This window comes from Anthonomus grandis, chromosome 3 (genome assembly GCF_022605725.1).
Source record: "Anthonomus grandis grandis chromosome 3, icAntGran1.3, whole genome shotgun sequence".
Taxonomy (NCBI): Eukaryota; Metazoa; Arthropoda; class Insecta; order Coleoptera; family Curculionidae; genus Anthonomus; species Anthonomus grandis.
Genome location: NC_065548.1, coordinates 12341931 through 12365623, shown reverse-complemented (window position 1 = coordinate 12365623; position 23693 = coordinate 12341931). Strand labels below are relative to the sequence as shown.

General features: G+C 29.4%; 1 protein-coding gene across 1 annotated transcript in view; it reads right to left on the bottom strand.

Annotated features, from left to right (window-relative positions):
- Positions 1-23693, bottom strand: part of LOC126733989 (arrestin homolog) — a 212904-nt gene that overhangs the window by 159742 nt on the left and 29469 nt on the right. Inside the window, exons 4-5 of the mRNA XM_050437496.1 lie at positions 16339-16503; positions 5835-5952 (exon numbers count right to left, since the gene is read on the bottom strand). Coding sequence (XP_050293453.1) covers positions 5835-5952; positions 16339-16503 — 283 coding nt within the window. The remainder of the gene's footprint in view (positions 1-5834; positions 5953-16338; positions 16504-23693) is intronic.

Genomic DNA, 23693 nt, shown 5'->3' with positions numbered 1-23693 from the left:
GTATAAAATCATTAGACTTCATAATTAGTGAATATTTACTAAGAAGTCCAAATTTTAACGCAATTGAAATGTTTACAGCTTAAAAATTATTTCACGAAGTGGAATATAATATACATGTGTTGATCTTATGCTTTAAAGTTATGCTTTTTTATAATATAAATCAGTATAAAATAAATCTTTTAAATATTCAAAAAAAAAACTTACCTAGCAGTCTAAATTCATATTTTTTTATATAAGCTTTACGTCTTTTTTTAATTTGAAATATTTTATAATAGTCAAATATAAGGTTCGTTTTATTATTATAAATCAGTTTGCAACGCTCAATCTCAAAAGTAAAATTTAAATGGATGCGTATAACTAAGCAGTATTCTGATAGTTAATAAATAATTTTTAGCGAAATTTTTTGTCAATAGTATTAAAATATAGCGTGAGTTTAACACGTAGAAAGCCTTTTGAGTATACATATTTTAATTTTTTGTGATGAATTTGTACAAGAACTTGTTTTCAATTTTGCTCAGTGGTTATCTAATTTTTTAGTTCACTGGTTAAAGATGATTGAAAAAAGTCGCTCATATTCTTAAAGAAAAAAATATTATTAATATTTTGAAATGTTATGATATGATTGAAAAAGTACAAAAGAGGTTTTTAAGGTATCTATACTTATGAACTCATAATACCTGTCCCTATATGATTTCTTATGAAAGTATGCTGACTGAATTGAGTACGGTTAGATTATGTATTAGACGAAGTTTAAATGATGTACTATTTATATATAATATTATCAAGAATTTAAAGTATAAGAAATGTTCCTTATTTAACAACATAACTTTTGTGGTTCCTAAAGTAAACTTAAGAATAAGAAATAAAAAACTATTCCAATGTTTAATTTCAAGTAGTTCACCTATAAATCGAATGATGTACCAAAGTAATGAATATATACAAAAATGTGATATAGATTTCTTTAATAGTTCTGTAGGACAAATTAGATCTGTGATTTTAGGTAGTTCTAAGTATAAGTAGTACTTATATTTGTTTTAGAACCTGCTATATGTATTTGTATGTTTTTTATATTTTTTTATATTGTTAATTTGTTTAGTTAGTATATTTTAGTTGTAGTATTTGTTTTTCTCGCCTTTCCTGGCTTAGTAAGCACTTTTAACATGTAATTACATTTCCAATGTGCTTGTGGGAGTGTAATAAATAAAAAATAAAAATAAAATATTAAAAAATCACACAGTATTCTTTTCACAAAAAATATACCTTTACACCCTATTATATATAACTGCATGATATAAATTACGTATTACCAAACTTATGTTAATATAAACTTTGCCATATTTGTCGTCGCCACAAATGGAATTTTAAATATGAAATACTATATAAAACTGTTCATCAAAAACTTTTAAGTTATGCATTTTAATATATCAAATCAGTCCAAAACACGCATATTGGCAATTCGAATGCAACATTAATAATACAATAAATTTTGAATTTATGCATATAGATTTTAAATTGGTCATATGGTTTTAAAACTAGAAATGTACATCCAAATTAGGCATTTTGATCGATCCAAATTATAATTCTAATACAAAATATAGTTGGAAATTAGCAAAACAAATAATGATATTTGTGGTAATAATACTTCGAAATATAATATTTATCTTCATTTTTTATTATTTTCTAAACATACTGACTTGAAACATGAGTCTGGGTCTTTTATATTTAAAAAGTTAATTTTGAGATTCATTTAAAAAAAACATAATATACAATATTAAAAGCAATTTAAAAAAAGGAAAAGAAAATTTCTTTATGTAGATAATTTATAAGAAAGACCTCTATAGCATCCTTATTAAAATCCCCAATTTTAGGCGTATAATCAGAGCAATAAAAAAGAACTTAATCAAAATAAGCTGTTGTTGTTATTGTCGCCGGTCTCGTCTTATAAATCATTTATACACTCCCCATTTGTAAAAGAAATTGAATTTAAAGGTCTTGAACAGTCGCAGTTCTGTTAAATAAGTTACTTGCAGAGATTTTTCTCGCTTGTTATATTTTTTTTTATATTCGAGTTTTATTGGATTTAAGGTAATAAAAGTCAAGTCAAGATTTTTTGTTAGAAACCTTTGGGTTTTGGTACGTGAATGTCGTCTTAATCTCATTCAAAAAAATTCTGTTATTCATTTTTTTCTTATGAAAAAAATTTGATAATCAAAAACGTCCTAAGCTATATTAAAGGTAAATAAAATTCCTGAAACGGAAATAACTAAGCCGCTTATATTTAATTATAAAGTGCAAACCGAATTAATGTTAAAAGAAGAAAGTTCTTAATGCCTTTAAATTAAAATTCAGTCAGAAGTTTTATGAAATTGAAAGTTTTTATATCTGGGATTACTAATTTGAAGAAAAATGTTTCCTAGAGGGAAAATTGAGTTTTTCATTTAATAAAATAATATTTCTTTAATTTTTGAGCAATTAAAAAGCAACAGTTTTAAATTATTTTTAAAATATTTTCTCGTGCAACTGAAGTGATTTATATTTTTTTAATAATAATAATGTATTTATTTAACATATCAGTGCTACAAGGGAATTACACATTATTTACTTTATCCGATCTATAAAAAAAAGCACAGACACAAAAAGTAGTACAAAAAAAACTAAAACACAAACATGAAGATAAAAAACCAAAAAAAAAATTGTCTAGTAATATAGACTCCACCCTTATACTGTATGATTAACTTGACATCCATTCATTAATTTTTTTAAATATAATTCGTAAAAATCTGATTTTTCTTGATCTAAATTTATTAAATAATTAAAGGTATTTTTAAAAAATCATGAAAAGATGGCAACATTTTTATTTAATTTTTTAATTTTTTTTTTGAGAACCTTGGTTCATTAGAAAATCTTAAAATAAAAGTTAATAATATTTTAAGGTAATATTTATTAAACATTTTGGCAGATAAGGCCGAAAGCAGACCGAAAGCAAACAAAATCTCATTTTCACTTCCATTTCTAAATGGATAATTTAAATGGATATGATTGCAATATTCTCAGCCCTATATAAAGTATTTCAATTTGTATTTGTTAACTTAATCCTTTTGATTTTAAAAGGTTGAGGTCACATACATTTAAGTTATACATCTAATGATGGAAGAATCTATTTTTTTCACATGTAATTAATATTATTAATAATAATAATAATAATATTAATTAATCACCTTTATTTAGCATAAAAAACCTGCATATAAAATACAATACATTTTACAAAATTCAATAAAATAAAACATTTTCATACACCCAGTAATATATTATACCAACTTTCGTCACCAGTAGTAACAGATATATTAATACAGGGTGATTTTTAAGTTGATACTTTTTTTAACTGTGTATAGAACTCGGTAAAATAAAAAAAAATTTCAAATAACTTTATTCAAAAAACCGAAAAATAAAAAGTTGCATTGCCAAAATTTTATAAAATGAGTCCAATACGGTCCTCTCTAATTTAAATAAGTTGTTCAAAGTTTCCACCATTAACTTCAACACAACGATTTGCTCGACGTAACCACTGTTCCGTGACGGCACGCAATAGAGAAATCGGTTGTTGTCTAACTGTTGCCGCAGCCTGCTCAATACGTGCTATTAGTTTTTCTTGTGTGTCGATAGGCGTCTTAAAAACTAAACTTTTCATATACCCCCACAAAAAAAAGTCACATGGATTTAGGTCTGGCCATGCAACTGGTCCATTTCGGCCAATCCACCGATTTGGGTAACTTATATCAATAACAAAAATTCGCTCACTTCTCGTCTAAAATGGGCAGGTGCTCCATCCTGCAGGAGCCACATAGCTTGCCTGATATTCAGTGGCACGTCTTTTAACAGAACAGGCAGATTATTTTGTAAAAAGTCCAAATAAACATTGCCCGTCAAACGGTCTGGTAAGATAAATGGTCCAACAAGTATCCCATTTAGAATTCCTGCCCACACATTAGCAGAAAAGCGGTGTTGAAAATTGGTTCTGCGAATTGCATGGGGATTATCAACAGACCAAACATGCGAATTTCGAAAATTGTTAATTCCGTTTCGGGTGAATGTTGCCTCGTCCATGGGTAAAATTTTGTTCGAAAAATGTTGATCATTTTCATGTTGTTGTAGGAACCATTCACAAAACTAAACTCTGCGGGGGAAGTCTTCAGGCAGTAGCGCTTGGATACGTTGAACGTGAAAGGGATTAAATTGATTCTCGCGCAATGCTGTCCATACTTTTGTTTGACTTAATCCGACCTGCCCTGCAACAACTCAAGTACTTGTTGTTAGATCTCCTTCGATGAGATTTAAAATTTGTTCTTTCCTATAAACATTTTCAGGTCTCTTTCCTCTTCCTGCATGCCCTCCACGATGTTCCCGTAAATCGCCAGTATCCCTAGCCCGTTGAATAATATTTATGAAACTTCTGGGTGTAGGATGATTCCACAAAGGAAAGCGGTCTCCGTATAATACCGAAGCAGCAGCAGCACTTTGAAGACACTCTCCATAAATAAGCAACATATCCACAAGTTCATTGTTTTCATACCGATGTGCCATTTTTAGGATTTGCAAATTTAAAATTAACAACAATAAACCAAAAGTGTCTAAGACTAACTGATCGGTACAATGCGTGATCGATAATACAAAAATTCGAGCAAAAACTAAACATAAACAGACGATGAAAAACAAATCCATATTCACTTTTTTTATTCTGTATGTCCCTTGTTTTTGAGTGTATCGGAAAAAGTTATTTTAAAAAAAATTGATATTTTACCGAGTTCTATACACAGTTAAAAAAAATATCAACTTAAAAATCACCCTGTATATATCAATTCTTTTAATTTATTAATGTATTAAAGGAATTCAAGGTATTTTTAAAAAATTATTATGAAAAAACAACAATTTTTTTTTTAATTTTTCACATTTTTTCGAGGAACGTGACATTTAATAATACTTATATAAAATATATAAGTAACTTAATTTTTTTTGTTAAGTTGATTTTTTAGACACTTAAAACATTTCTTTTAAATTTCTTCCAAAAGTCTCTATTTTCTTTTTTTCTCATAAATTATTATTTTTGATTATTGTAGTGCAACGTCTTTTTCCATTTTAATAATTTTAAGACATCGGTCCTCTCTTTTCTTCTCATTAATGAATCCAGCTTTTAAAATCATTTTGTAAACGGTTTGGAAACTGAGTTTCTTTTAATTTTTTTTAGGAAACTAATAAAAAAAAATTAAATGTAAATATTGCCGGTTTTTTACACAAAAATAAGAATAAAATATAACTAAAATCTGTAGCACTTGGGTCAATTTTCTAAAAATAATAGTCATCCTCCTTTCTCTTCTCATAAAGATACTTTCAAAATAAACTTTTTCTTTTTACTATCTGACATATTCATTTACGCACTCTTTCTTTAGAAATGGCAGTTTTATTTACGTTATAATAACGCAGATTTTAAATCAGTACTCTCAACTTTGGACGTATAAAGGCGATCTTATCCTTATCCGACTAAATTATGGTCTAAAACAGCTTGAAAAAGAAGGAAACTTCTACGCCTCCTCTTGTCCAAATTAATAGGGTATCATTGGGTTTTTTCTACGCCAATAAAATTTAATCAGGCTAAAACGCTTTAAGACCCTGACAAGATTGAAGCAACTAAAGGGTGGCTTTGGGAAGTTTTATGGGGAATTACGTAAGACAACGCCGTTTAATGGCCCAGAGTTTGCCCTAAATGGAGAAAGCTTTTTGTTATATAATAAAATGGTTAACTTATCACTTTTACTAAGTTAAATTAATAAAAACTTTACCTGTAAGGGTGTGGTGGTGTATATTGGCTGCTCAGGTGGTGGGTACAGTTGGGTCAAACACATAACTGCCTCATTACAGAACTTTAGGCCCATTACTTCCTCGTCTTCTCTGCCATATCTAGAAAAACAAATTAACATAATTTCTGTTGTAATAGGAAATTCCACGGATATAGTAATTTACGTTAAAGCCGCGTTTCAAATTTTACGACATGTAAAGCATAATCGATCAAATTTTGCTGCCATCTCATGGGAATTTCTTGGTTATTTATTATTCTGAAGTGGCAGCCCTTTGTTTTGTCGATCCTGTAAGGGTTTATTATGAAATTCCAATAAATTCAGTAAGATTGGAGGCTTAACTGGATTTTAATATGAAAGTTTGGGCATTGGGAGAGGAGCTGTTGAAAAGCATAAGAAAAACCTTTTTAGAAAAAAGGAACATGGCTTTTTTGAATATTCGGCGTATTCTATAGTTGAAAATTGAAACAAAAAGTAGATTTTTTGGTCAGTGTCTTTAATATTCATGGAATTAGTGGGACATTTCTAAGGGTTTAAATCACACTTCAGAACCGAATCTGAATTGTATGTACCTCCACTAGTCGACCTAGTTCTTAATGCTTAAAATCGGTTTTAATGAGCTATTTTCAGAATGTTTAATGTTTTACCTATTGTTATACGGAATAACTTTGGCGCCCAACAATTCCTAATAAATTTAAAATATATGCTTTAATAAATAAAGTAAATTATAAAAGAAAAAAATTATAATTTTGATTTAAATTTAAAAAAATAAATAAATTTGAATACATTTTGCATTTTTTTTTTAATGTTTTGTATGATATTTTTATAGAATGTAAGCTTTATTTAATTTTTTAATTTTTGCCACCTATAATAATAAATAATAAAAAAAAAATTATACGAATAAGCATGTCAATACAAAAAAGTTCAAGTAAGATCAGGCGGTGAATTGAAAAATAAAAAAAAATATTCATATATTTTTTTTTATTTTTTTAGGACAACGGCTTTAATAAAAATAAAAAAAGTATTTCGCTGTTAAAAGAGTATCTACTAATATACAATATTTCGTAGGGATATTTTGTTAATTTTTAAGAATCTACTTAAATTAACTACTAATTAATTGGAAATAGGTTTGAAACTAATTCTATTTCTAGATGCATAACTTAAATGGATATGATTATAATATTTTTAGCTTTATTTTAAACGTATTTTATATGTTATTCGTTAAATTTAAATATTTTCTATTTTATCGTTTCATAGTGTCACTTGAACACTTTTTGAGTTTCTACCGCATGTCACGCCTTATTCACATCCTGGTTTCCCTGAAAAAGTTACTTTTCTTGCATAGTAATACTTCCTAAAAAAATTATATGAATAAGCATGTCAATACAAAAAAGTTCAAGTAAGATCAGGCGGTGAATTGAAAAATTAAAAAAAATTATTCATATATTTTTTTTTATTTTTTAGGACAACGGCTTTAATAAAAATAAAAAAAGTATTTCGCTGTTAAAAGAGTATCTACTAATATACAATATTTCGTAGGGATATTTTGTTAATTTTTAAGAATCTACTTAAATTAACTACTAATAAATTGGAAATAGGTTTGAAACTATTTCTATTTCTAGATGCATAACTTAAATGGATATGATTATATTATTTTTTGCTTTATTTTAAACGTATTTTATGTTATTCGTTAAATTTAAATATTTTCTATTTTATCGTTTCATAGTGTCACTTGAACACTTTTTGAGTTTCTACCGCATGTCACGCCTTATTCACATCCTGGTTTCCCTGAAAAAGTTACTTTTCTTGCATAGTAATACTTCCTATAGACGAAGAACATAATTTAATAGCGGATGTGTAGAAGTGAGAAACAAAATCAGCGCAAGAAATGGGAGAATAAAAAAATAACTTGAAAAAGTAACTTCTCTTATAAAGTATTGCTCCTCACAAGAACATCATTAGGTTAAAGTTAAAATTATATACATTTAAGTTATGTATCCAGTAATATACGAAACTTAGATTATTTTAATAAACAAGTAAATATTAACTATTTTCTTTATACAGCTATATTATTGTAATTTTTTAAATTTAATCCTAATAATAGATTAAACATATGTGTGCTTATTTAATAATTAAAATAGTAAATAAAATTTTGAAAAATTCATTACACTTAACATCTGATGTATATTTACGTAATTCCACCGGTTTTTGGTATTTTCCTTTTAATATCAGCCGGTAGAAGATTTTAATAAATTGAACTTTGAACGTCAAATGTCGTAACCCCAAATATTCAATCGGAAATTGAAATTCTAAACCTTCGCTCTTCTTTTACGAGTGAAAAGGAAGTCTTTCAAGAATTTTAATAAAATACATTTTCTCAGGTAAAATAGAAGCTACTTTGAATTTAAGTCTGCCAGTCACAATCGGAAGTCTTTGAAATTGAGTTTAATTTGCTTAAGGAGTAAAGGTAAAGAGGGATTTTTGAGGGTTCTTGAAATGGTTTATTAAAGTAATATACTTTATCCCTATGAATATTAATAATAATTAATCCTGTAAATCATCAGTGTCATTACTTCTATTCTCATAAATAGAATTAAAATTGTAAATTCTAGTAATATTCTAGAGATATTCGTTTGCGTACTATTTTGTGATGTTTTATTCTATTAATAATTAAGAAGTAAAAATATTCTTTTACAGGATTTTATACAGAATGTACTTTAATTTACTTATTTTTGAAAAATACTTTTTTTTTTTAATTTAAAAAATTGATACTTTTTACTGAAAGTGATTTGAAATCGTATGGGTAATTATTTTTTTTGAATAAAATTTTAGGTAAAAATAAACAAAAATACGATAAATGTCATTGAATTATGGTGAGAAAAAAAATGAAGTAACATAAAATAAAGGTGTTAAAAAAATTATCAGGAAACTTATATATTTTTTTAATTTTTTTTTATGGAATTTGAAGAGTTCTTGAGCTATTACTTATACTATTTAATTATAAATTAATTTTCCGCTGTAAAATTTTGGTCAATAATTAAAAAAAACCATATACATTTTTTTTTAATCTTAAAAAATCTAGAAAGTATAAAATTATTTATTGAATTTAAAAAAATAAAGATTTTGAGATTTCCTTATATTTTAATATTTAGTCAAAAAAGTTCCGTTTTTTTTTAAAACCCTTACAAAAATACTTCTTTGGTTTTTTTATAGTAACTGAAGACTTTTAGAGAATATTTTGCTTATAGAAATTAATTTTCCAGTATAAAAAGTTAGTCAAAAATCAAAAACTGTTCATACACGTTTCTGCAAAGAATGCGAATAATAAAACCCTTGGATTATGACTAACAAAGCAAAATTTATTGCAAAAATTTCAAAAAAGCACCATATTTAACGTATATTTACTTAAATAAAAATATTTTTAACAGTAGTTTCCATATTTACCCTAGAAGTTGGATTTTTTGTGTATTTTTTGCAACAAGTTCTAGTTTCGCGTATACGTTAATCTTTAGTGAAAAACTCGAATTTTTAAAGACATGTATTGAATTCCTGCAAAGGAATATTCAAAATTGATGGCAAGAAAGTTATTTTTTTTTTTAAGTTTTTTTATAATAGTCATAAACTTTAAATAGTTTATAAATAACAAAACTAGCCATATTGCCACGTGGACATTGTTCTAAATATTTAAGATTAGTTCATAATGCTTATCCTGTTTTATTGATAATTTGTCTATTTTTTATCAATATCAATATTTACCTGTAAATCATAGTATAGCAATACAAACAAAGCAGGAATTAAACGCCAAGACTATCACACTATCACCATAAAAAAAATATACAGGAAAATACATTATCGCTAATTAATGAGCACTCAAACACAAGTACACATACCTAGTTTTAATTTTATCGATACATTAGTTTACTTATTAACTAGGTATTAATGGGTATGTGTGCCTATATCCGATAAATTTTCCACGTATATCCAATATGCGTTATTTGATAACTAATGAATCCATAGTATCGGTATGTTATTGCATTTTGAAGTCTTATTACGGTGTGCACATCAGACCTAATGGCTAAATTTTAAATGGAAAAATATGTTACGAGATAATCAAATTAAAATGCAATTTGTGCAGGGAAAATTGTTTTTTTTGTGTTAATTATTGGACAATAGTTTTTTATGAAATGTTATATAGCAAATATATATATTTTTGATAATAAACAATAATAGGAGTAAACTGTTTGGAAAACACCCTGGTGTGTTTTAGGCATATTTTTTTAAATTATACTATTTGGAGCATTAGTCCTTTTTTTTGTAAACAATAAAATAAAATAGAAGTTTTTGCCATTACAGCATTTTTTTAATTCATATAAAATAATTTTACAAATTTATCATATATTCATTTTTGCAATTTTTTAATCAGCTCCCTTAATTTCTATTATACTCATTTCTCTCATACATGAAATTTTTTTTCCGATATCAATAATAAAAATAAAAATATTTAAAAGCATTTTATACCATTTCTAAATCTTTAATTAACCAGTCGACTCTATCCTACAGACTTTAATAAATTTATCCTTTTTAATTGCTTTGAGAAAAATGAAATAAAAGCGAAAGAAAAAAGAAACCGGACGCTCGAAGATTAAACAGCGTTCGCGGGGGCGAAAGTGTTTTACTTGGATAAAAATATTTGAGAAATATAAAAGCTGAACTTTTAATTAAAAGTATAAAATGTCAGTTAGCTATATATTATTCTGTATTTATTTTCTGTCCCATAATAATAAAATACGTTATAATATTATAGGAAAACCAATTATTGACATTTATAAAGCAGAATTATTAGTCTCTAGTTAAGTTGATGTACTAAAATTGATGTAAAAAGTTTTTTTTTGCAAGATGCTTTGAAAGATGCATTTCTTAGCATATACTCTCTATTGCTTTTTTATATTCTATATTGTAATATATATTTGCCTAAAATGATTTGCAATGAATTTTAAAAATTCATCAAAATTCATAAAATTCTTTTATTATCAACCGGTTTTTATCTTTAAATTGTAAAACTTAAAATAAAATCATCCTGCTTTTATCCTATATTCTGTTTATTAAAAATACTTCTTAGTATTGTTATTATTTTTTAAGCCTTTAAATATAATTTTTAAATACTTTTTTAGTAATTGCTTAAAACAGATCTCAGATTAATTATTGTGATCAACTTTTTGAACAATATGTGATCATCGTCAAGATTCATCAACAAATTAAGGAAACCACATTAGTTAATGTACACATAAACTGATTTCTTCTTAATCAGTTATTCTCAAAATTATTAAACATTTAATAATAGTCGCTAGAAATAAAAAATTTAAAAAACAATTTTACAAAAACTTAATTTTATTCCTGAAAAATAATGGATTTGTATACTTACACCAAATATTTTAAATTTTAAGTTTCAAAAGATTTCAATGGATGCTAGCAAACCACCTAGAAGTCGCCCTGGAAAAAACTACGGCCGTAGTGTTTGGTTGGAGCTGCAAAAGCCGACGGAACATCCACTTTCGTTTTCGAGAACACGTGATAATACCAGCAAAATCAACAAAATATCTAGGGGTTATGCTAGATTATAACAGGAGCTTCTCCACTCATGTAGACTACATTGTAAAAAAATCAGACAACGTAATTAAAACCCTTCAGTGTCTCCTTCCAAATGTCGGCGGGCCTGCGTGCTCTCAAAGAAAAGTATTGGCCATGGCACTACAATCGGTACTCCTATATGCAGCTCCAGTATGGGCAGCAGCCCTTAAAAGTAAAAGAAATAAACAAAAACTAGAGTCATGCCAGAGAAAAGCCGCCATAAGATGTTGCTGCGGCTATCACACGATCTCCGCAACAGCTGCAACAGTAATAAGCGGCCTTATACCAATCGAGGAGAGATGCCGAATAGAGAAACAACGAACACCAGAAAATAAATGCAGAAAATAAAAAAACAATTCTAGAAAATGAACGAAAAACTACTATACAAAAGTGGCAACAAAAATGGAACCCTCAAACCCAAAAAGCAAAATGGACTAAAGAAATTATCCCGGATGTCGCCTCATGGATCAACCGAAAGCATGGGGAGGTTAACTATGTGGTCAGGCAATTTTTATCGGGACACGGGTGTTTTGGGAGCTATCTACACCGCTTTAAGAAAAGGGTCGGACCAGAATGTATATACGGTGACAGTCAAAACGATACTCCCGAACATATGCTCTTCGATTGTGTCAGATTTACTGCAATAAGACTACAGGTGGAAATTGACCTAGGGTGCCCAATAACTAAGAGCAACGTTGGGAACATTATGCTGAAAGATCGACACGGCTGGAAAACGATAGAAAAGATGATGGACTCGATGGTAGAAAGAAAAGAGAGAGATGAGAGGGATATAGAAAGGACGCAAAATTACTTGTAGGAACAAGAACCCCTTCCCTGAAGTTAGATTTCTCCGAAATGGTGCCGGGGTAGAGCGCAAAGAGCTCACAAGGGGTGATGTGTAGTGGGTAGTGGAGTTTTGAAGAATGAAAACTTTGAGTCCCACACTACCTGAGTCCTCCCAGATGTACGTAAATGTATTTTACACCTCTCAAAAAAAAAAGGGTTGAATTGGGTTGGGTTGGGTTTTTTTTCGAAAATCCTTAGAATCTTGTAATTTTATCCAACTCCACCGATTCAAATGATGACACTCGACTTTGGGGTTTTTCTTCTTTTCACCCTCTGGAGGATGTAGTGATCGTATTTTATGTATTACAATATTTATTAGTATTAACTTAAGTTCAATATTTAAGTGTATTGCACTTATTGGCCAGGCCAACGAAGTTCTTAAGTGCGAAAAAATCACAAGTTAAAACAAGAGAACGATAGCGTCTCGCACTAGAGAAAGAAGTTTGCCAGGCAAAAGTTGTAGCTTTTTTAGCTATAATTTCACTTCGGGTTATTCAAAAACAAGTTAAATAATTACTTATAAAGTTTATTCTTAGACAAGCGGATCTAAAAGTCTTGATATCTCTGAAATTTCCATTTAATCATTTTAAAATTGAAGGAAACTAAGAAGAGAAGAAAACTATGTGCTTAAATTTATTGTTTCCGTGCTCTTGTATCTTGTGCTAGATGTATTACCACGTGATGAGTGCTCCGTCATTTCTTTTAATCTATTGGTCCATCTCATATGAGACCGTGCATCGAATTTTCCACCTGACCATTGCCAATCTTCTCTTTATTTCCTCTGAACAACCTCCATCTTTGATTTTCACCGATCCTAGGTAAACAAACTTATCGACCACATTATATCTCACTATTTTTTTGATATTAGGTATGTTATTAAATTGCTCGATGATCATTACTTCGGTTTTTGTCTTGCTATCCTGTTCCGACATTAGCATTATTGTGTTGGTAAAGTCTCTTAATTAAAAATATCAGATGCTTGAGAACACCCATCACTAATAATTTTAAGTTGTGTTTTTTCAATCATTTGACCTGAAATGAACCCTTTCTATTCATCCGGTATTTGTAGAAGTAAAAATGTTTTCAAATGTTTAATAATGGTGTGGAGTAATAAGTTGTTTGCATGTAAAATGTTAGTTACTATTCTGTAACTAGAGGGTGCTTCAATAAGAACGCTTGATTGAAAGATTTGAATTGGACGCCATGTTTGACAGTCTTAGGGTCATTATGACGTGACCGATCGAAAGTTGACAGATGGGAGTTAATTAACATGGAACATTACACAGTAGAACAGCGCGTCCTGATTTAGTTTAGTCCAGCCCCATAAAACTTGATTCGCCAAAACGGAATTTCGGACGGCGTCCATCTTAGGGTGACTTGACATTAGGAAAATTTGACAGTAGGCATAAAAAGGCATAGAATTTAGAATAGGGTAAGTTTTCTAGACATAGAGTTTCTTGGTGAAGACAACATGGGCTAAATGAATGGAAAAAATATAAAAGTGAACCGGTCTTTGTTACCGGTCCGGATAGACATATACACTAAAAGCAATTTTTTTTAATTGACAACATGTTTGACACATTAAGCATTAATGACACGAGTGGGAATCTGTTGCATTTCAAAATAGTTCTAATTGCTCGATTCCGCATCAACTGTAATTGGTCAATTTTAAACTTAGGTAAATTATAAAGAAGTGATGAGCAAAACTCAAGGTGAGGTGCCGCTATGCTATTATATAACAATAATCTGGTAGTCACTGACAAATTTTGTTCTACCCTTGAAATAAAATCTACTTTTTTCGGATATTTTCGTGTTCACGGTATGTACTTTCATGTAATCGGCATGCACATGAAAATTTAAATAACAGTCGAATATAACACCTAAATATTTAATTTGTTGTTCGTGTTCTATTGCAATATTGTTTATGTAAACATGGATATTATTTATGTTAATACCTGATTGATGAACATTTACGATATCGTTAATATAACGTAAAAATAATAACGGACCCAGGACAGTTCCCCTAGGCACTCCATATTGAACCTGAGATACTATTTTAAAATTTAACTTTTTGATGTCTGTTGGTTAAATATGATTTAAACCACTCTAATACGTTTTGCCCAAAACTGAAACTTTTAAATTTTTTTAATAAGATATTTCTATCCACTGTCTCAAAAGCCTTTTTAAAATCAAGAAACACTGCCGAAACAAAATTCCCTCTATCCTGTTCTTTAAGAAAAGTGTCACATATATGGATTACGACAGATTTACATGAGTGAAATCCACGGAATCCAATTCCACGGCAATCCACGGAATCCAAATCCTGATTTGACACTAAAATTTATTTGCATCACAGTGTTTTTGTACTTGCTTCTTCACAGCCAGTTCTAATGCTGTTTCATATACTCCCACAGTATTAATAGGCCTAAATTCATTATAGAGGTAAGTGTTTTGCAGTTTTGGTACAGGAAGCACAGTCGATTCTTTCCAAGATTCAGGAAACTGTCCTCTTGAGAGGGACGCATTTATAATTCTAAGCAAACGATCGCCAACAACATCAAACACATCACACAATACTTTTTTAGAAACTCCCTGGTCACCACCCTCAATATTTTTCATATCTCTTATTATATTTTTTAGGTCAGCCATAGATATTTGTTCAAAAAATAAAAAATCATTATATTTTCAAATTTAATTTCTTTGGATATTAAATAATTTTTTTAGGAATTAATTTTCTTAAACGTTTCCACATCTCACGGGAGTTTCTTTATTATAATCGATAATTCTTTTAAAATATTGATCTTTTTTAAATTTAATTTGCTTCACAATAGAATTTCGAATTTTTTATATTCACTTCATACTTCGTTATTATTTTCTGCATGCATTTTTTGTCTTATATCATGCGTTATCCGATATTTGGATACATATTTTTATTCAAGCACAATACGTTGCATAGGGTATATCATATTTAAAATATCTGTTATGTCTCCTACAAAACTTAAAGATCAGCAGAAAATCAGCCAAAACATTAAGATTCTCACATTTTTTATCCCATTTAGTATTTAAGAGGTAATTTTGTAAATGATCGGTATTATAATCCCTCATATTTCTATGGTATATTACTATATTAGAGTTCTCATTCTATTTTTGTTTAAGTTTAAAGGACAGAAATTATACTATGGTCGCTTATTTTAGGTGTCAAATGCACTTTAAATGGCAAACTCATATCATTAGTTATGATGTAATTAATAGTACTGCTCTTGTCTGTGATACGCGTCGGAGTGCCTACAATTTGGGTAAATCCATCCAACTCTCTGAACGTAATTTTCTGAAGTAAAAATATAGCGAAGCATAGGATATACAATATATGTATATATGACAAACTAATTAAAAGCACTTTATTATATGGTTCAGAAACTTGTAAAAAACTATACTTTATTTGTTAAAATGAATATTGTTAGTTTTACAACTATCTATTTCATAATTCATATGCCCTTCAAATCAAAAATTTTTAATGGAATATTTTGACAAAAATTTATCGTTAATTTTCTGATTTTAATTGATACTTTTGAAAATTCAAACTCAGCTTCATTAAAAATTTAAAAAAAATAAATCAACATTCAATAATAAAATATTATTGATTTTGTTCGTCCGCTTCAGAGAAAACTTTTTGTCTTAAATACCTCCCAAGCCAATGAACCGTACATTTTCGTAGCAAATTACGTAAATACCGAATAATTTTTTAAGGGGCGCCACGAGCCAGAATGTTGCTTTTAGCAATTTAAGCTGTGCTCCGATAATTATTTTTTAAGCAAATTTTATTCCATTTTAAATAAAGTAAATATTTATCCAAGACTTTTATCGGAAAACGTAAATATTCTGTGGGAATTTGCGACGATAAAGGCAAATATTTTTTTAAATTTAAAACACGAAAAATCGCGTTTTTGTTTTCGCTTTACGGGTAGAAGGTGGCACTTTCGTTCCTCCCTAGGGTTAAAATCTACTATTTACTTACCGAAAAGTAAGCGTAATCTGCCCGTAAACCTTCCTGTTATCTATAAAATCAGGATCGATCAATAGCACACCGGTAAGGCAGTCAATACGGCCCTGAGAAGCCACCAAGTCACGTGATGCCAAATATAACGTCAGTTTGCTATTAGGGGATGATTTCTTGAAAACCCTGTAACAAAAAGACAGATAATGTAGGGAAAAAAATTATATGATGGACATGAAAAAATTTACGAGGTTTGTAAGATTAAAGAAAACCAGAGGAAAAGGAAAGCCAAATAATTTCCTGAGTTTTGCGATGTTTCAGAATTTCCCTTTAGGCCATTAGGTTTTTTATTATGATCATTATTGTGTGCCCATTGAGACATTTTATTTTGGACGCATGTACGGGTATGTAATATGGCCCTAAGGTTGTTATAGTTTTTTTTTATATAATGACATGAAAGATAGAAGAGATTAAAATATTCATTAATCCTTTCTAAAAGTATCATAAAGAATCTTAACGGTATGCAGTAGAACAAATATAATTTTGTGAGGTCTCAGTAATTGAATATTAATTCAATTAAGAACAATGATGAAAATTTTTTTATTATTTTTCACATTTTTTTAATCTAAGTAGTCATCCCAGATATTATGGACCATTGTAATGAAATTATGCCTACCATTTCTAATGAGCTAAATTAGGTAAAAAAAATACAGCTTTATGACAATTCAATTAGTACGCAATGAAATTGCGATAGGGATGGTAAAAAGTTAAGAAATTAGATATTTTGTGTACCAACCCTTTTCACTCACAAAAATCAAATTATAAAACCTTCCTCACCATATACAGTAATCTTAGTCGAGTAAAAAAATACAATTTTATGACTTTTCAGTTAATAATGCAATATTGAATCGCGGTAGGGATGGTCAATTAAGAAAGACAATTTTGTTCATATTATTTGTTAACACGAAAGGTTAATTTAATCACATAGGGTGAAAATAACTTTCATCTCAGTCCTTTATATACCTAATTAACCATTTGATTTAGTTCCAATTTATCCTAAATTTAATTATCCGTATTCAAGGACTTTACTGGTATCTAATTAAACGTTATCAAGCACAAAGCAAATTCGAATTAGTTTGACGACTTATAGAGATATAATATGGAGATATTACATTCATTGTTAGTGTAACCTGTATGATTTTTAATAGGTGAAAAGGATAATTAAAATAAAGGGTATTTATAAGAAAGACATTGTACACGATAAGTTAATAATAAGCAAGAAATAAAACAGTGGAAAAAATAATATATAGATTAATCGTTTAATACGTAATGAAATTTATTTCAATAATTAATTCATATATAATATTTTTAATGTAAATTATTTCTTGTGACGTAAGTTTGCTTAATTTTTTTGATGATATACTTTAAATATTACCAAAAAAAGTTGCTGTGTTTAAGAATAGCACATCTGTATTTAATATGTATGTATTATTTTAATGAAGGCGAAAAATACCAAGTGACCAGTCTAATTTTTATTGGGTTTTTAATAACTTATTAAGCAGTTCAACTTTTTCTATATTATTAATTATAAAGCTCTTTACAAAATGTACTATTTATTAGACTCTGTCCCCGTAACGTACATATGTCTTACAAATCTGTATTCTTCAAAAACAAAATATTTTTACTTATTACACTATATTTTGCTTTAATTTCTTGTTTTCATTAACTTTTTGTTTGTTTTACTTAGTAATCTAAAAAGTAAACTAGTAAACGGCAGAGCCAATTTAAGAGAATAAAATAAAATATAGATAATAATCAAAATTAGTAGCAAAGAATATGACAAATAATTAATAGCATGGAAGTAAACAAAATTTCAGCAAAAATAATGAAAAACAATAAATACAAAAACGTAACCTTATATACAAAAAAAAGGCTTCATCCAGTTTCTCCAGAGACCAGGTACAACATAAACAAACGTAGAAAAACAACCAAGTCACGGTTTCACAAACATTTATTATCGACGACACGTGTTTCGCTCTATTAGTGCATCATCAGGTAAAATGTGATGTATATTTTGGTGTCTTAGTTTTAGACCTGATGATGCTCTAATAGAGCGGAACACGTATCGTCGATAATAAATGTTTGTGAGATCGTGACTTGGTTGTTTTTCTTTGTTTCTTTATCTTTTATACAATATTAGTATTTTAGAATTTTCAAGTTTTAATTTAAATGACTTAACAGAGTTTTCTTCTAAGGAGATTCGCTCATGATTCTGGTGCTTAAAAAAAAGAAACTGTAATTAGCATGATGAAAAGGCAAACGTAAAATGCAGGATTGTGAGGTCTATTAGTGATAATAATTGGTACATTTTCCAAAATACCAGCGCAATAAAAATTCTATTTAATATTTTATATAATGTAAGTAAATCCGAATAAATCCTCCTCACTTTTTTTCCATCTTATAATTACTATACAATTTGTTTACTCTATGATTATATAGTCTAAGGTATCATAAAAAATTAAAATAAAATAATGTTATTTCCACCAAACTATACCAGAAAATAAAATTTAGAGAAGACCTAAATCGTCATTCAGAAATTATTAAATATGATATAGTACAGCCAAGCCGTATATTGAAAAATGAAAAAATTACGCGGAGGCTGACTTTTTGTCAGTTGGTTATATAAGTGTTACGGACTAGGCTTTTTTTTAGGAGATGACTGGGGTTGGTCGTTGATTGTTACCATACAATAAGACCTACAACTTTAAGCTTATGTTCAAAACTTTCAGAAAAATCAGAGATGCATTTTACTTCACGGGGTCAAAGTCATAGGGGTGGATTTGTGAAGTGAAAAAACGAGAATAAACCTCGGGAAAAACAGTATTTATTCGATAACTTTATAAAATTTTAGTTCAAGTGGCAAAGTTATAACTCTTTAAAAGACGCGTCTACTAATATACAGGGTGATTTTCCACCTATGCGCATAAACTTGGAAAATGGTAGATGAAGACCAATAATTAGTAATAATGAGAAAAAACTGCAGTAAAATATGTTTGGTTTCCGAAATAAAGTTAAACAAATGTCAACAGAACGTGTATCAGACGAACTTATTTTGTTTATTAATAACTGATAGTAAACAAGTCATAATGTTTGGAATTTGTTATTTGGAATCTTTAGCAGTACTTAGTTTATTGGTGGTTGTGATCGTTTTCGATCGTTATTTTCACACGAACAAAATAAAAGCGTCAAATGTAATGGCGCACATTTTTACAAACGAAGAACTTGTCGACATGGTTTTGGTTTACGGAGAAATGCATCAGAATGCAGTGGCAGGAGCTGATCTGTTTGCTCAAAGATTTCCCCGAAGATATCACCCGAGACGTGGGGCTTTCTTACGTGTTATTCAGCGAGATAGAGAAACTGGCAATTTGCGACCGCGGCCTGGACAAGATGGAGGAGCTATTAGACCTAGGCACATCCTAAATCTGGAGGAGGATATTTTAGAAGTTATCGAAGAACAACCTGGAGTTAGCACTAGGATAATTGCAGCGCGATTTGGAATATCGCAATCTACAAGTTGGGAAATTTTATGGCACGAGTTGCTGTACCTGTTTCATGTGCAGAGGGTACAAGCCTTACTTCCAAGAGATTTGCCGATTCAAGTACACTTTTGTGAATGGTTGTTACATCACCAGCAGTTAAGCCCAAACTTTACCATGAACATTTTAGTTACGGATGAGGCAAATTTTACGCGCAATGGAATTTTCAACTTTCATAACACTCATTACTGGGCTTTGGAAAATCCGCATATTACACGGAGAACATACTTTCAACAATGTTTTTCTGTAAATGTATGGGCTGGAATTCTGAACGGGATGCTCATCAGACCTTTTATTCTGGAAAATCATTTGACTGGTGCTCGGTATTTAGAATTTTTGCGCAACAATTTACCAGTGCTCCTTGAAAATGTGAATCTCAACGTTAGGCAGAACATATGGTTTCTTCATGATGGTGCTCCACCACATGTTTCACGACCAGTGCGACAACATTTAGATCGTGTGTTTCCCGGACGATGGATAGGCCGTGATGGTCCAGTTGGGTGGCCCACTCGCTCGCCTGACCTTAATCCATTAGACTTTTATTTGTGGGGTCATATGAAAACAATGGTGTATGTAAACGAAGTTGATACTGAGCAAGAGCTACGACATCGCATAAACGCTGCCAGTGACGCAATTCGCCTACAGCCTGGTTTGGCCCGTGCATGTACGTCTTCATGGATTCGACGAGCTCAAGTCTGTGTCGAAAATAATGGAAACAACTTCGAACAGTTGCTTTAAATTAGTTTAAATTAAACACGTTAAAAAATACACGTTGTTTTATTTAAAAAAATATGGATATCTCCAAAACTAAAAATATTTTACTACATTTTACTATTCTCATTATTACTCATCAGCTATTATTTTCCAAGTTTATGCGCGTAGGTTGAAAATCACCCTGTATTAACTGCCAAAAAAATTATTTCATACGCAAAAAAAATCATTAGTAATGTTGTAATATTGAAACCCATCATTCTATTAATTCATATTAATTCCACGGTATTCGTTTCTCATAATGTAAAATTCGTTGCAGCTAAAGCACGCAAATGGTTTTTCTTCTGTATGAATGAAAAATAACATAAAATTCTTTATTTTTCATCGATCTTTAGCTGCAACAAAGGAATCACGTCAAACACGTCATGGGATTTTATAAATAGTTTTTTGTTGGTGTGATTGCAAATATGCATCGATTAAGGATAATTTTATTACACAACAATAAATTCTTCTCTCTACAAAAATCAATAAATAATTAATTTCTTGATCCTTACAGCAATAAACTGATTATGTAAAAAACAATTACTGATCTTCTTCAGTCGACACCGATAGTAAATTATTCTTAATCTTTAGCTGCGGCAACAAATTGGCTCTTAAATTGGAATTTTGTAATATTTTTGCATTCACTTCGAGTTTACGATCGACGTAGATCTTCGACAAAAATTTGGCCTGAATGATAAATTAAAAAACTGTTTTTCGAAATGCTTCTCCCATTTATTCATATCATAATTTTTTATATACAAGCCGAGTCAAATTGACAAAAACCTAGTTTATAATAAAAACTACATTTCAGACATTTAAAACAACTTTACTGAATCCATTTGTATATCGAAATATTCAATTGTTAAATCATTGTATACCCATATATCGAAATAAATTAAAAAGTTTTTTACAGGATTAAATAATTATTTTAATAGGCAACATATAAATCAGAAGAGCCGTCTTTTCAAGAGCTACAATTTTGTCATTTGAACGAAAATTGTATGAATCTTTCTTGGTAAGTTAACGAGTAAAACCTTTTTTTTCAAAGGTTTACTCCTTTTTTACATCCTTCAATTCAACTTCTGTGACTTTGACCCCAGGAAGTAAGATGCAGTTTGGTTTTTCTGAAAATTTTGAACATTTGATCAAAGCTGTAGGACTTACATACAGCAAGCCCAATCATCTCCTAAAAAAGCCCTAGGATGACGAGACTTCAGATTTAGTATATGCAACACCTATATTTTCAACTTTTCATTTAAATGACGTGCAACGAACATGTTTGAGTTTACTAATAGAGCAAAGGTAGAAAAATTTAATTTTCATTTATTGCCACTCCAGTTAGAGATATTATAAGGAATTGTAATAAATAATGTACCTAAACTATGCCTGAAAACACTATTTTCAGAACTTAATTTAAAAATAAAATAATGGCATAAGAAAGTGGAAACAATCAATTTTTAAATTGATATCTCAAATATTTTCTCAGTCTAAAATTCAATAAAAAAAATATATATTTTATTTATGTAATCGATCAAAGTCATGCTTTAAAACATCAATTAGGATCACTGGATATGAAAAGGTAAATCAATTAAAAAAATTGTGTATTCCGTTATCAATTAGAAACATAATTTATAATAAAAAAACACGCCTCAACGAAAATTCTTAATCTAGAACTACATTTCTACCCTCAAATTGACTCTCAGAAAAGCCTGAATATTTATGTTAAAAAATTGTGAAAATGTTTTAGGTATTAAAGTTATACCCAAAAATGTCCGCTAATAAATAAAAATTTAGTTATTATAATTTAAGTTCCAAAACCTCAAATTCGGTGGCTCTTGAATCTTGATGGACCAAATTGCCTCTAACTCAAAGAGTTTTTGAGGTAAAAAAAACGTTTGCACATAAAAATATTGGGAATTAAGTGCACTTTAAAAAAAAGTGTTTGCTTTTTAGATTACTAGAAATTTAGCTAGGGAAAGGTTTTTTTATTTAATATTAACCTGTAAGTTTTCAAATCACACCAATATAAACTTTTCATTAAAATGATCAACAATTGACTGACTACGAAACTAAACTCCTACCAACCAGTAGAACAAGTAGGCTTTCGAAGGCACTTTAGCAATACAGATCATCTACAAACACAAAGCGGTAATGGAGAAAACAACGAAATACAACAAACCACTGGCGTTTATGGCATTTGTGGACTACCAGAAGGCCTTTGATACTGTTGAATCCTGGTATTTTTTAACAGCAATAGCACTTAGCAAAGGATTACGATAGGAAGAGACCATCTTCCCAAGTTATTTACCCTAGCACTGGAGAATGTTTGTAAGAATCTTTAATGGAAAACAACGGCCTAAGCATCAATGTTACATATCTAAATCACCTTAGATTTGCAGATGATATAGTCTTGATGAACACCAACATTTACGAACTGAACAACCTGAAAAAGAAGGACCAAAATAATGAGCAAAAATAGACGTATGCTAAAGAAGAAGAAGAAATTTCCAAAATTATTGACACCATCTCAACTAAAAAAAAAAATAGAGCAAGATACATAAAATTTAATTTTCGCCATTTTAGATTTTTTTTGTAATTTCTTTTTTTTTTAGTCCGGCATTACAAAACTGCTTACAAAATTTCTCAAATTAACCTTAATATCTTCAAATATAGAGTAAAGTGAGGCGAAATTTTAGGCTTAGCAACATTCAAATCTAACTAATAGACCCATTAGGTTCATTTAAATAACACAGATTCCATCTTTTATTCTGCTTACGAAGGAATTATTACTTAAAAAGGGACGCGTCCTTTACCTGCTACTCCACTTATTATTTTTCTCCAAGCTTCTCGGTTCTTTCGTAACAAATACTCTAAGTGCCCCGGGGATTCAACTTACGAAATTCTTATAAGAAGTTTCCTTGCAAGCCGTTCAATACCATGGATATAACTGTTTAACCCGCCTTTTAATTACCTTTATTATTTTGAAATTTTGAAAGGGAATTTTAGCACGTGAAGAGGGAGGTA